At 40.4% G+C, this 13,281-nt stretch overlaps 2 protein-coding genes across 2 annotated transcripts in view; both read left to right on the top strand.

The window, feature by feature from the left end:
• The window catches only part of LOC131259281 (cell adhesion molecule Dscam2), a 57,308-nt gene extending 50,835 nt beyond the window's left edge, over window positions 1-6,473 (top strand). The window contains exons 15-19 of the mRNA XM_058260733.1: window positions 1,093-1,215; window positions 1,736-1,938; window positions 2,035-2,145; window positions 2,223-2,538; window positions 4,921-6,473. Of these exons, the coding sequence (XP_058116716.1) occupies window positions 1,093-1,215; window positions 1,736-1,938; window positions 2,035-2,145; window positions 2,223-2,538; window positions 4,921-5,012 (845 nt within the window). The 3' untranslated portion in view covers window positions 5,013-6,473. The remainder of the gene's footprint in view (window positions 1-1,092; window positions 1,216-1,735; window positions 1,939-2,034; window positions 2,146-2,222; window positions 2,539-4,920) is intronic.
• Window positions 6,474-10,714: 4,241 nt separating this feature from the next.
• Window positions 10,715-12,927, top strand: LOC131271731 (rab proteins geranylgeranyltransferase component A). The gene is made up of 3 exons (XM_058273245.1): window positions 10,715-10,888; window positions 10,970-12,151; window positions 12,227-12,927. The coding sequence occupies exons 1-3, from the start codon at window positions 10,840-10,842 to the stop codon at window positions 12,775-12,777; spliced, it is 1,782 nt and encodes a 593-aa protein (XP_058129228.1). The 5' UTR covers window positions 10,715-10,839; the 3' UTR covers window positions 12,778-12,927.
• Window positions 12,928-13,281: the final 354 nt, after the last annotated feature.

Below are 13,281 nucleotides of genomic sequence, written 5' to 3'. Positions count from 1 at the left end.
CTACAAAGGCCATTTGTACTTTTTATTTGTACTTCAAATAAGCTACAAAAGTAAATGTAAAAGACTGTATTTTTTCAATTTTTCCTTGAGTTATGATAGAAAAACGAATTCTCATTTAGATGTACTACTGCTCAATTTTACGTCCAATTGTATAATCGTATATAAACATTGTTGCAAAAGTAAAAAATCTGGGACACGCTAAATTTCGAATTACCGATATCGTGAATTAAAATAATCAAAGAAGAAGAATGTTCTATGCAAAAAAAAATTCTACGCATTTGGCATCGTTGAAAACAAGGCATGCTTTGTTATTTACAGTCTTATTTACATAAAAATTTCGGTAGTATTTTATGTGGAAGAAAATTCACACTACCGCAGAATACGAAGAATCTTCTTCTTCTTGGCGTAAACGACCTTGTTGGTTATGCCTGCCCGTTAAGGGCTTACAAGACTTGTTTCCCTGTTGTACGTGGATAGTCAGTCCTCTCGTACAGGGGAGGGTCCGGTCTCGGTTGGGATTCGAACCAACGCTGTCGAGGTGGCGCTCATGGGCCGATTTTCTGACCAGCGTTACCGCTCGGCTGTCGCGGACCCTTTACGACAAAATACGAAGAATATTGTTATGAAAAATCTTTTGTTTGTGGAATTGCGATTCAAGTTGTTTTTGTATTCAGGATTTAAAAATATATGAACTAATTTAAAACCTACCCAAACATTCCGCAACACGAGGTTCAAGTTAACAGCCTACAATTACTTGTTTTGAAAACAATTAGTTGTTTTGTATTTGCAAAGAAATAGCCAGTTGCAGTCAAATGTAAAAGGCGCATTGGAAATAAAATGTTTCGAGTCTCTCGGCGTGACTCCTGGAATTTTTTCTCTGGGTTTTAAAATAGCCTTGCTGTTTTTGTTGTTTACGTAGATGTTGAATTTTTTCTGGCTCTACAAATATATTGTACTTATGAAATCATCCATATTTTCATGATATTATAATTTGTATTTTGATGGATTGCTCCATTTATATTAAGTTCTATCGCCAAGCTTTACTTTTCCATCACTATAAAATTGAATATGATTTGTATTGTGTCAAATTAGGCCATAATCCCTCCATAAAATCCAATCATACCACTTGGGATCCACGCCGTCCGCTGTACGAAGAACTGAAGAAGGCACCGCCACCACTGCCAAGACGTTTCAACCATCCACCGGCGTGTTATGGTAAAGTTGTAGAGGTCTTCTCTAGTAGCATTTAAGTTCACCCAACCAAGTTGATATCTCACGCATAATTTTAATTTTGTTGTATATTTGTTATTTTATTATTGTCGATTTGTCTTTTTTCTGTAATGCTTGCGAGTTTCACAATGTTTATCTAACTGTACTGTACCTATGTAATAAAACTTGCTCTATCTTTTTCTTTCAATATACACTCTATTCGATTGGATAATGCAATATCGAAACAAAATTTCATCGATCATATTTACTCACTAACACTGTGCACTAACTCATTGGACGTATTCTATAGATAAGGGTAAGACAGATTATCAATTCGATTGGAAATATTGTGTGCCACTAACCGCCGAAGAATTGCGTAGATTATCTTACTAACAACATCTTCTAATAATAGAATCTGGGTATAACAACTTACTAATAACAAAAACAACTGCGTGCTTTATAGCGTGTCATCATACCCGTGACTTATTCTTCACTTTCAACGTCTTTATTTTCGCACCGCCATTAGGCATGGAGGATGAAATTTGCCCGTACGCCACATTCCATCTGCTCGGATTCCGTGAAGAGATGGACCCGACGAAGGCGATGAATTTCCAAACCTTCCCACATCAGAACGGCATGGGAGGCCCGGGTCACATGGGCACGATGGGCTCCAACATGGCGATGCAGGTACCTAGCCACGTCCACTCACGTTCCGGATCGCAGTCAATGGTAATGTGTCTACATCCAATCGGGGCGGGTACAGCTGGTGGTTGAGCTGCCCCTACCCTTAGCCATTCGAGAATAATGAGTTCCTAACGTTTCTAGCCACGCCAGAATCGCTATGCGCGCAAGAACAGCCAAGGTGGCCAGAGCAGTATCTACACACCTGCACCGGAATACGATGATCCGGCGAACTGTGCCGAGGAAGATCAATATGTAAGAAATGTTTCCTACTTCCAACATACAGTGTTCTTCACATTTCATTTTCTCAACTGTTGCATTCTCGCTTGCAGAGGCGCTACACTCGCATCAACTCGCAGGGCGGCTCATTGTACTGCGGTCCTGGTCCCGAGTATGACGATCCGGCCAACTGTGCCCCAGAAGACGATCAGTACGGTTCACAGTACGGAGGCAACTATGGCACGCCGTACGAACACTATGGATCGCGAGGATCGGTAGGACGCCGTAGCGTTGGTTCGCCGGAACCCCCACCACCACCACCGCGCAACCACGACACGAGCAACTCGTCTTTCAACGACTCTAAAGAAAGCAATGAAATATCCGAGGCTGAATGTGACCGCGACAATGGACCGCGTGGAAACTACGGAGGTAAGTACACCATGTCGGCACTTTTGATGATTTTTCCTACCGTTTAATACTGAACGGTATTCGATGTTGATGTTGCTTGAAAATACGAACAGAAAATATTAAACAACCCGTAACTGTAAACCAACCACATTACCTCTGTAAGTGCCGACAAGAGAACCACGTCTAATGCTAGTCTATCTGTTTCTCTTCTCATTTTTGCTACGCGTTGTGGCTCGAATATTCTTTCACACTTTCGATATTGCTATTGGTATCCGTCCCCGACTTGCCTTGACTTCCGTTGTTGAACCGTAATATTGACAGAACCATCCGAGGGTGAGTTGCTGGCGCATTAGTTATGCCTGCATTAGCATTTCACCAGTGCCACCTCATGATCACATTCTGTTTCCCCATGATATCTAGTATAGATCGATTTCTTTATCACCGATCGTCATCTCACAACCCTGCGCCTATATTTCCAAAGCGTTTCCCCACCCCATGTCAATATTTTCATCTGCATAGCGTACCATTTCATAAATACATTCATCCGTAATTTTTCGCTGGCATTTCTTCATTCCATCCATATTGTACCGTTAGCCAGAGAATGTCACACATCCAATGCTTACCTCTGCATTCTGTGTGTGTGTAAATTATGTGCTTGTTATTTACCCTGATCCTGCGCGACCGTACGGATCAGATCAGTTGATCAGTTGAGACTAAGAAACGGTTCATAGACGAACGTGTCATTAAACCAGATAGATAACCTTGAACATGAAGCTGGTGTTTTGCATCAACCTAGCATCGAGTACAGATTACAGATTTAACTTGTGTCGTTTTTCTTTGAGTGCTTCATCAATTCCAAATTTTACTTGGTTTAATCATCTGTGTTACATAATATTCAAGTAAAATTGTTTTGCACCGTTTCTGATTGTTGCAGTTAACCAATTCATTTTTAAGATTTCTTCCATTGTTGATCGTTTATGATGTTATAGTTAAAAAGTGAATAATTTATACTTTAAAACCCCCATATTAATACCCCCTAAGGAGAGGATATGTTTTGTAATCCCTTTTTCTTTCGGAATTCTATGTGTTGCATGCATGTCTTTCTTGTGTGTGTCTGTGTGTAGATGTCACATTCGATTGAATGTTCGGTGCGGATAACGAATATGATTTATTTGTTTTATGTTTTACTTACCCTCCTCATCAACGTCAGCAAATGTATTGCATGCACATCGCCGTGGCAGCAATCGTTCGTTCACAATTCATGGCCTTAGCGAGTTCCATTTTTACTTTTATTCATTTTGTGTCTACCATATATTGTATTATTTCTCTTTCTTTTTTTTTGTTTCCTATTCTCGTCCAATTGTGACCGTCAATGTATATCAAACAAAACTATTAAATCAAAACAGCCTCATCCAAATCCAACGATGCTATTAACGGTGACGAAACTGAGAAATTGTTGAAAAGGTAACTATTTGTTTTATGTTTTAGTGTAGTGGTTTTTTTAACGTTCTGGTGTAAAAAGTCTAAAGTTTGTTGTTTTATTTTTGTTTTAATGTTCTGGGATGGTTTTCTTACTTCTTACTCGTGGAATGTTTATGTAGTGCGTAGTGAAAATTTCTTTGAACATATGATTTCGGGTCTGTTCTGTTTGCTTTTCCAACAATCTTATTAAGTTATTCAAAGAGCAATCCAAAATAAAAAATATTACCTAACTAACCTCACATGGTGCGTGGATTTCGCTTCATTATTTGTGACTAAGTTTCGTAAGTAATATAAAATGATGATTTTAGCTTTTCAAACGGGTTATTTATTACTCTGAGCTTACTTCCACTGTGATGAATTTGTTTTCTTCGTTTTTGCTCAATTTGATTGTTTGTATGTTATGGAAATTTATTCACTCTTCTGCAGATTTCAACTTGGATGACTTTCGCTTATTTAAACTTAAAGGTTATTTTTTTTTTGGTATCATTCGAACAATGCCAAAAGCATTATGTTGAGATGAAAACAATATTGGAATTGATTGGTGTACGTAGTACATGAAGTTTTTAAATTATTGTTTGTGCAAACGTTAACTGTCCAGTTGTACGCTCCTTTGAAACTGTTACAAATGCAACGGTTATATAGGACACCATAATATAACAAGAAGACATTACATTTGTGAACATAACCATAACCACCACAAGCACTTAGAATAGAAAATTATCTATTCGCGGCTAACGATCTTAAATAAGGCTAACCACTGCGCGAGTGCAACGTTTATATAACTCAGTTTTCTTTTGCAGCACCATATTACCTCCTTTCTTCCTAGGGATTTAGTAGAATCTCCACGAGCAAATATTAATTTTTCTTCTCTTTGTATCACGTCTCTCATTTCTCGTCACCGATCGTGACGCCTTTTTCCAGAAACGAAGTCAAACCCAAGTACACCAAACAAACAGCAGCCGCCGGTAGCACCGGACTCACAGCCTACGATACTATGGCAGTGTAATCTGTAAGTCAGTAAGACAAGCATAAGCTGTTCCCCCCGTCCAACCAACGGACATGGCCATTTGTCCACGGGGAAATGGAAGTCCATAGATGCTCCACAGTGAGGTGTGTGGTGTTGGCTGTTTGCCATCGTCGTACAGCCTTGCAGCGAATGAGAGTGATTTGGCATGTGCTGGCAGGACGTGGGTTACATACGTTGCCGGAGCTGGCGCGATCGACACATGCGTTTCTAGTTATTTAAGTAATGCCCTTCAATCCGCGCGTAATGGATTGCTCTGATTTCCTTTGTATGTGTGTGTATATGTATCGCTTTTCCTGGAACCAGGATAATGTAGGATCGAACCAACTAACCAGTTGCTTTTTTGACTTGCGTAAACCCCCATGTTAATTGCGGTACGCTTCTTGTGGATAGTTTAAAAAATCAAAGGATAATACTATTAGGATTAGTTCTCTTCGCCTGGATATTAACTTTTATCAACTAATAATGATCGGCGCAAAGTAGTGGAGAGGAGGGCGGAAGAGTGATTTTAACCCATACACCGGCACGCACATGCTCAGTCACCAGTACGGTAGTCGATAACCGGTAGTTTAATGCTATCGAACATAAAAATATATAGAAGCCATCATCAACTCGCAGCGTAGGGCCGCGTTCTTTCCTGCTGTTGGAACGATCCCAGACACCAAATCAGAAGGTATAAAGTTAGCTTTTTTATTAGACCTACATGTCACTACTATTCGTTTGCTAAATAAGATAAAATCAGACTTTAAGATAAAAGAAGCACAAAGAGATGAGACGAAGCTAGTGATCCTCGATCGCTATGACTGCAGCGAAACGAGCAAACACACCTGACAGGCACTTTATCTTACCCACCGCGTTTTATAGCAGTATATCATCGAACAGTACATTTGATGATCGCGGAGGATCGAGTGTTGCATTTGCTATGCTGATTGGAACACACCGTTGGAACTGAACGATGGAGAAAAACGAAACGCGAGTGTCGGGAAAGCCAACCGTCGGTCGTTGGTTCTAAACATAAAGCTTATTCAAATTCTTCTAAACTAATCGAATGTAGGCATCGTCGTGGATCGTTCCGATAGAAGGCGGGGCAGTAATAATTGATACCAATCTTGATATATATGAAGTTTATAAAAGACTCACCTTTTCGATTAACCGCCCTTTTCCCCCACCCAATCCGCATATTGCATTCTCTTATACATAATTTACCACCTGACGAAAATGAAAATTAGATTTAATCTGGTAAGGCTAAAACGTAGTTTAATAAACTAAGCATAGGATGGAATCAATTGTATGTATGGAAAGAGTCTGCAACCAGCTAGCAGCAGATCGAAAAAATGGACAAACGGAAAGTAGTTGATCTTGAAACGTGTGCAGTCGGTAAAATGTTTTCCCATGCAGATCACACTCATAACACCTTATCGGGAATACTGGAAGGAAGGAAATGCTCCGATTCGACGCAACGAAGATACACAGGGGGACTTCAGAATCTTAGTTCAATCCTCTGTGCAAGATTTAGAACAAGTTTGCCTTCATACGGACGACTCAATGGTTTATTTTAACTAGAAGAGCCTGTGCGTTTTATCAGACTTCTTTTCACTTCTTTTTGTGTTAGGTTTGAAAGCACAACCGGTAGCAAGAGATGTTAAGCGTGCAAAAAATCCACCATAACCCCAAAACGGTAGCTAGGTTAAAACAAATTGAACACCGGCCGAAAGCCGCGGAAATGCTTTTAGTCTACACTGCATTTTCCTGTTGGCCACGGCTCGGATGATGTTTGCTCAATCTAGTGCGAATGGCTTTAATGTTGTTCTGCTAAGTCTACTTCCATGATTTTAGCTACGTTTGAACTGTGTTTCCAACAAATAGAGGACGAATCTAGCAAAGAATGAAAGCTCTTCGAAGCCGAGTATGTCTCTGTTACATCGTCGGTTCCCGAATCTTATTCAATTATCCGGTGAAATTCGAGCAAATAGCTTTGCTTTTGAATTTTCCTGGATTTCCATTGCTTTAAGTCCTGCGCCTGGGTCGGTATGATTTTTATCTGTGAATTTAAAACGTTAGCATCACATTACGTACTTGTATTCTGTAATGGTTAGGTGTGACCCGTGGGAAAGGGTCAACTGCGTAAGAACTGCGCAGAAAGCAACCAAAAAAGAAAAGGATATGGGAAAACATGAGGTAAAGCTGTAAAAAAAACCGCAAGATCTCTGGGAATATTAGGAGATAGGCACGAACAAACCAATTTGCGAGTGTGTACCATAACGTACGCCAGAAGCGTTCAAAACAAAATGAGGTGGTTTCAGAACGATGGTGTATCCTTCCTGCTCCGGACTTGCCGTACCGGCGGGTTTTGTTCGCGAAACATAAACTATTGGTTTGAGGTGTGACGGAAAGAAGGATACTGCGCTGCAAAGCTGGACCGAAAATGTGTAGCTTCAACAAGTAAATGTCGTGTTTTCCTTGTCATATAAAAATGCGTCAGTATCGGTGTTACATAACTAATGAAACTATCAGAAAACCAACTATAGCGAACATTTACTGCATTTGAATGCGATGGATACGAAAATGTGACGAACACAAACGATGGATAGGAAACCGAATTAGCGATAGCATTCAAAACTATAACTATCACACCGTGGTGGTGCAGTTTAAGCAATGATTATGCAAGCATGTGTCAGTTGAGATTATTTTGATTATTTGAACGGTAGATACTGAATGAAGTGCATATATCAAAGAGAAACAACCCTGCTAGTTTTTATTTAGATTTTTTTTTTCGTAAACTTCTTTAGAGACAGCGAATTGGCCATGAATGAGCTTATGTGTAGAAATGGATGGTCACGGGACAACCGCTTTAACGAAATTAGCTTCTAGTCACTCTCTCTTCCGCTTGTTTCCGCTCAGGCTCATTGATTTGGGCCGGCAATGTACGATTCACTGTTCAATATTTGTACCAAGTGCCATATTACTTGTTTACGGTAGAATCTTTGCAGTTTCTAACCTAAGCATATTTGAATCCTTTTTTTATTTTTTTTTTATTAATTTCCAACTAATTTTTCTATTTTTGCTCCGATCATAATTCCTTCTTGTTTCACATGCTGAAAAACAAAGCAAAATTAATCAAAATTATGCAACAATTGTTGTACAAAACAAATAAGCAAACATGATACAAACAAACATGAATATTTCAAATCTTATCAAGAGTATATAGATGGTAAGGCAATAGGATACATGCATTTATTTACACTTGTTTCATAAAATTGTAAATCCCGTATTGAGATTTGATTAATTATTTCTTATCTGTATTATCATTGATTGCGGTGTTTAAAATTGTTTATTACTTTCTTTTCATTTCATTTTGTTTGTGCTGCACAATTTCACGTACAGTATACTGATATTTTACGTATTTCCCATCGATTTAACCATTCCTTTCATTTTATGTTTCTCTTTTTCCGACTAATGGGTGTGTTTCTTATTTCAAATCTTATCTCGTAAATTATCCGATCGCAAATATCGTGATGAAAACTCAATTTAGTCTAATCCCTATGATACATGCTCGCATCAAATTAATCACAAATGTAATCACTTTTAGAAGAGTGTGACACTATGTTTAGTAATATGAAATAGAGCTGATTCGTTTCGTTAGGTAAGATTTGCTAAAATTAACAAAAAAAAAACAATGTAACGTGAACACATGGAAAAAATCCAAAACAATCATCGTTATAAAGTAAATTCTGCAGCATTACCCAATGAATGTAGTGATATAAAACTGCTTGCTTGATATTAAAAAAAAGAACAAAGAAGAAGAACCGAATGAAAGTTACGTACTGATGTACTACTGAGAGATAAGTGAAATGCAAGGTGTAGGGGAAAAACTACGCAGAATTCATACCATTTTGAATAATAGTAATGAAACAAAAAAACAATTCAATAACAACCATGTACTCCTTATTCTTAAATAATATTAATTATAATAGAACCACAAAAAGCGATAGCATAGTAACAAGATACAACAGTAGGCAGCCAAAAACCAACTAAACAGCATAACAATATTGCGTTAAACCAACTGAAAGGTAATGGAATGCTGGCGATACCGATCTTCAAAACTACTCCAAATATTCATGATAAAAACATAAGAAAATCCAAATAAAAATAGTAAAATAATTTAATACTTGTGTGTTATTTTTACTACTATGTTTTAAACATATTTAAAACGTATGAAAAAACTACAAACAAATAACTCCATGTGGATTCACCAGGTGTAGAAATTGTTTCACTTTTCAAAAGTATGAAGCCAAGCTAAGCTGTAGGCTTTCAATCTGTTCACAAAATACGTCGTTAGTGATTCAACTGCAACCATATGTGAGTTTGCCTTTGTTCATCACATAAACTTGCTCAGTATTCTGATCCGAGTGCGATATTTTCAAAACATTCATCTACTTGCGTCGCGTAATGTCGCAGTTTCTACGCGGCATTGTCGAATGTTGCTATTTACAACGCCAATGCTTACACCACGAACGAAATACAAAGAAACCCCGCCAAACAAGAGTATCGTGCGGGCAATTCGTTGGGAATCGCGCTTAAAAACAAGTTAACACAGATGAATTTGCCATGAAAATAATGTAAATGTCGCATTAGGTACGGTCACACGAGACGAACCCTGCTCGAATTTGGACGCTCGGCGAACCTTTTTTTAAATGTGTTAGTGAAGCGAGCAGAGTTCGCGAACCTTTTTCGAGCAGAAAAGGTTAGCCGATTTTGGTGGATAGCACGAACCTTTGCCGCGAACCTTTTTGACAGTTCCGTTCCGAGGCGAATGTAGCTGAAAGGCTCAAAGCCTCTATAAAAATAAACCAAACCAGTTCCGTTTGGTTTCCCCATTTGTTTACAATGCTTGCTTTGATTTATTCTTACCAACTATCAATGAAACTACATCAAAGATTCGTTACGTGTGAACGCTAAAAGGTTCGGCGAATAATAAAAAAAAGCGCTAAAAGGTTCGGTTGTAATAGTGTGCGAAAGGTTCGCCATCAAAGGTTCGTCTCGTGTGACCGTACCTATTGAGTTCTAATCGATTTGATTAAAGTCCGTATCGAGTTCCAAACCAATCAAATCAGGTCAGAATTAATTTAAAGCTAATCGGATCTAATAAATTTAAATCGAATCAAATTGAATAGAGTCTGGTCGAGATGTTGCAGGAAAGCTTCCCGGTTGACAAAAATTCAAATTTTTTGCAGCTGTCATGTAGTACCAGCAAGTTTTTCCATGGCAGCTTGCTGGGACTCTTGCTGGAACTACATAGTACCAGCAACAATGTCAATTTCTGTCAACCGGGTTTTTATAGCGAACGACATTTGTCTCCTGGAGCTAACGGGAGTCGTCGAGCAAGTCAAGCCTATCTGTTGAACATGCTTCCCCTTCCATATACGAGTAAAAACACCGGACCTTCTGGTATAACTATATTATACAACAAACGCCGCACAAAGCTCGGGATAAAACGTATTTTATACGCGTTTGTACGTCACGTTAAGCTTCTCGATGAAACGGATCGAATATGATTCAAATCCATTTCTGACTGAATCCGTGAAGTGATTCTCAAAACTTCAAAATCGAGATTCGGCCACCACTAGTACCCAGTAGGTGCACCGCTCACTTGGGAATCATCTACGACATTCGAGAATCCCCTCTCTAGTGTGGAAAAATCAATCGGTGTTTTGCGTAAAAGTTGGTTCCTTTTTGTGCTATTTGTTGTATTCATTTGCAGTTCGGTATTCTGCTTGCACCATATCCTTCCTAATACCCGAAAAATCTTTAGTAACATGGAAGAAGAGCTTCCTACGGAGTTTGACCTAATAGTGATTGGGACTGGTGAGTCATGCTTGTATTTGGAAAGAAAGGCTCGAACATGTCGAGCGTAAATCATTGTTTTTCTACCTATCTTGCGAACAGGACTGACGGAATCAATTGTTGCTGCCGCTGCAAGCCGTATCGGCAAAACGGTTCTTCATCTCGATACCAATGACTACTATGGGGGTTACTGGGCTTCCTTTAACTTGGATGCATTTCGCAAGTATTTGAACAACCCGCGGTCAGCTTCAACACCTTGTACGATCGAAAACAACTTTCTTCAACTTTCCCCCAATCCAACGGCCGTTCAGAATGGGCGTGAAAAATGGAATAATCTTATCGAAAGTGGTGACGTAGACGGGTGGAATAGGGAAAAGATTGAGCAGGAATTCCGACGGTTCAATATCGATCTCACACCAAAGCTGCTGTATGCGCGGGGTTCGATGGTGGAGTTGTTGATATCGTCCAACATCTGTCGGTACGCCGAGTTCCGGGCGCTCGATAGAGTTGCTACGCTTTGGGAGGGCAAGATAATGACGGTTCCGTGCTCTCGCTCGGACGTTTTCACCAGCAAGGATGTTAATGTGATCGAAAAGCGTTTGCTGATGAAGTTCCTGCAAAGCTGCGCATCCTACGATGAAGGACAGGATGTGGAAAACAAACCAGAAGAGCTGGATGGGAAAACGTTCCTGGAGCATCTGCAGAGCCATAAACTGACGCCGAATCTAATCCATTACGTGCTGTACACGATAGCGATGGGAAATGATCGTACGCCGGCTCGGGAAGGCTTGGCTGGCGTGAAAAAGTTTCTGATGAGCCTCGGTCACTACGGTAACAGCCCATTCCTCTTTCCGGTTTACGGCTGCGGCGAGATTCCGCAGTGTTTCTGTAGGCTGTGCGCCGTTTTCGGTGGCATTTACTGCCTCAACAAGGCAGTGGAAGGTATTCATTTTGATACGCATTCCAACCCGGAGGGAACGAATCGGTTCGAATCTGTCAAGTGTGGCAAGCAGAATATCCGGTCGAAAGATTTGGTAGTAGGGCCGGGCTACTTGTCGCAGGATGTCTTCGCGCAAGGCAGCAAGACTGAGACCAAAAAGGAGAATTCATGCGGAGGGCTTGCACGTGCCGTGATACTTACCAATGTGCCTTTCGGTGGAGCGTCACAGAATCCCGGAGGTGGTGGAGTTGCAATCATGAAGCTACCTCCCGTTAGCGGCCACCGCGAAGGAGCAACAATACTACAAATGTCTCACTACAGCGGGACATGTCCAAAGGAAATTTGTAAGTTCATTCATGTGGCCCCTTTTATTATTTTCCAAATTTTATATAATTTTCTTAACTCCTTTGTCATTTTAGATCTTATCCACGTAACAACTCTCGCGTTGTCAGCAAACCCAGAAGATGATCTCAAACCATACATTGCACAAATATTTAGCTATGATTATTGCAATACGGCACCAGCAACGACAAGCGGCGAGGAGCATATTGAATCGGCCGAAACACAATCAGCAAACACAACTTCCACCATACTCTACGAAGCGTATTTTAACATTCCTTCTTGCGTTGCGTGTACGGTGACATCAAATTCGGTTGTTCCCGCTGGTATTCGTTTGACTTGTGGCCCATACCACGAGCTAGACTACGACCAGAGCATCGATCAAGCCCGACGCATCTTCCAGGACATGTTCCCCGACGAAGAGTTCCTTCCGCGTGCGCCAGATCCTGAGGAAATCATTATCGGCGAAGAGGAACCGGTGCAGGAACCCCGTGGGGACGTTACGGACGCCAACGACGAGCCGGTCGATAACGCCAGTGAGTGTCGCGATACCGAATCGGACTCAGCGCTTGCACAAGAGGCCAAAGAAGAAGCGATCGATAAGGCCGAAGAGTGCACCGAACAGAGGTAAGATGAAAAAAATAACAGAAGACGGTTCTGTAAACTGCCAGCTACAAACGTTTGAAAAAATTATCAATCGTAACATATGCGATCTACTCTGCCTAAAGCTTTTGCAGCATGACGAATATTTCAAATAAAGTGACCATTTACGCTTTGTGCAATGTATAAGGATTTTTTATCCGTGTTTGGGGTGCTATTATACTGATTTGGTTGGAAAACTGTAACAATTAAAGATCAATTGAGGTCATCATGATTGGAAGGACCGAAAACGACGGTACTTGTCAGTTTTCTCGACGCTGTCCCGTACAAAAGGTAAACAATACTTTGCAACCGTTAAAAAAGCGAAAAACGGTTAGCCGCGTCGTTTCGTTTCCGCGCATCGTCTCGACGTGTAAGTGGAGTCGAGATCTCGACACGACCATTTTTTTCGCTTCGCTTCGATCTAGCGATCCGTCCATTCGCTTTGCCATTTTTTGCGAGATAGCAAAATGATTGTATTTATGTCCGAGCCAAG

Source organism: Anopheles coustani, chromosome 3, assembly GCF_943734705.1.
Source record: "Anopheles coustani chromosome 3, idAnoCousDA_361_x.2, whole genome shotgun sequence".
Taxonomy (NCBI): domain Eukaryota; kingdom Metazoa; phylum Arthropoda; class Insecta; order Diptera; family Culicidae; genus Anopheles; species Anopheles coustani.
This window is presented reverse-complemented; position numbering and strand designations above follow the sequence as displayed.

Coding starts and splice junctions, on each gene's coding strand:
- LOC131271731 (XM_058273245.1), top strand. CDS start 10,840: ATGGAAGAAGAGCTTCCTACGGAGTTTGACCTAATAGTGATTGGGACT. Junction 10,889..10,969: donor CCTAATAGTGATTGGGACTG/GTGAGTCATGCT, acceptor TCTTGCGAACAG/GACTGACGGAATCAATTGTT. Junction 12,152..12,226: donor GACATGTCCAAAGGAAATTT/GTAAGTTCATTC, acceptor TTGTCATTTTAG/ATCTTATCCACGTAACAACT.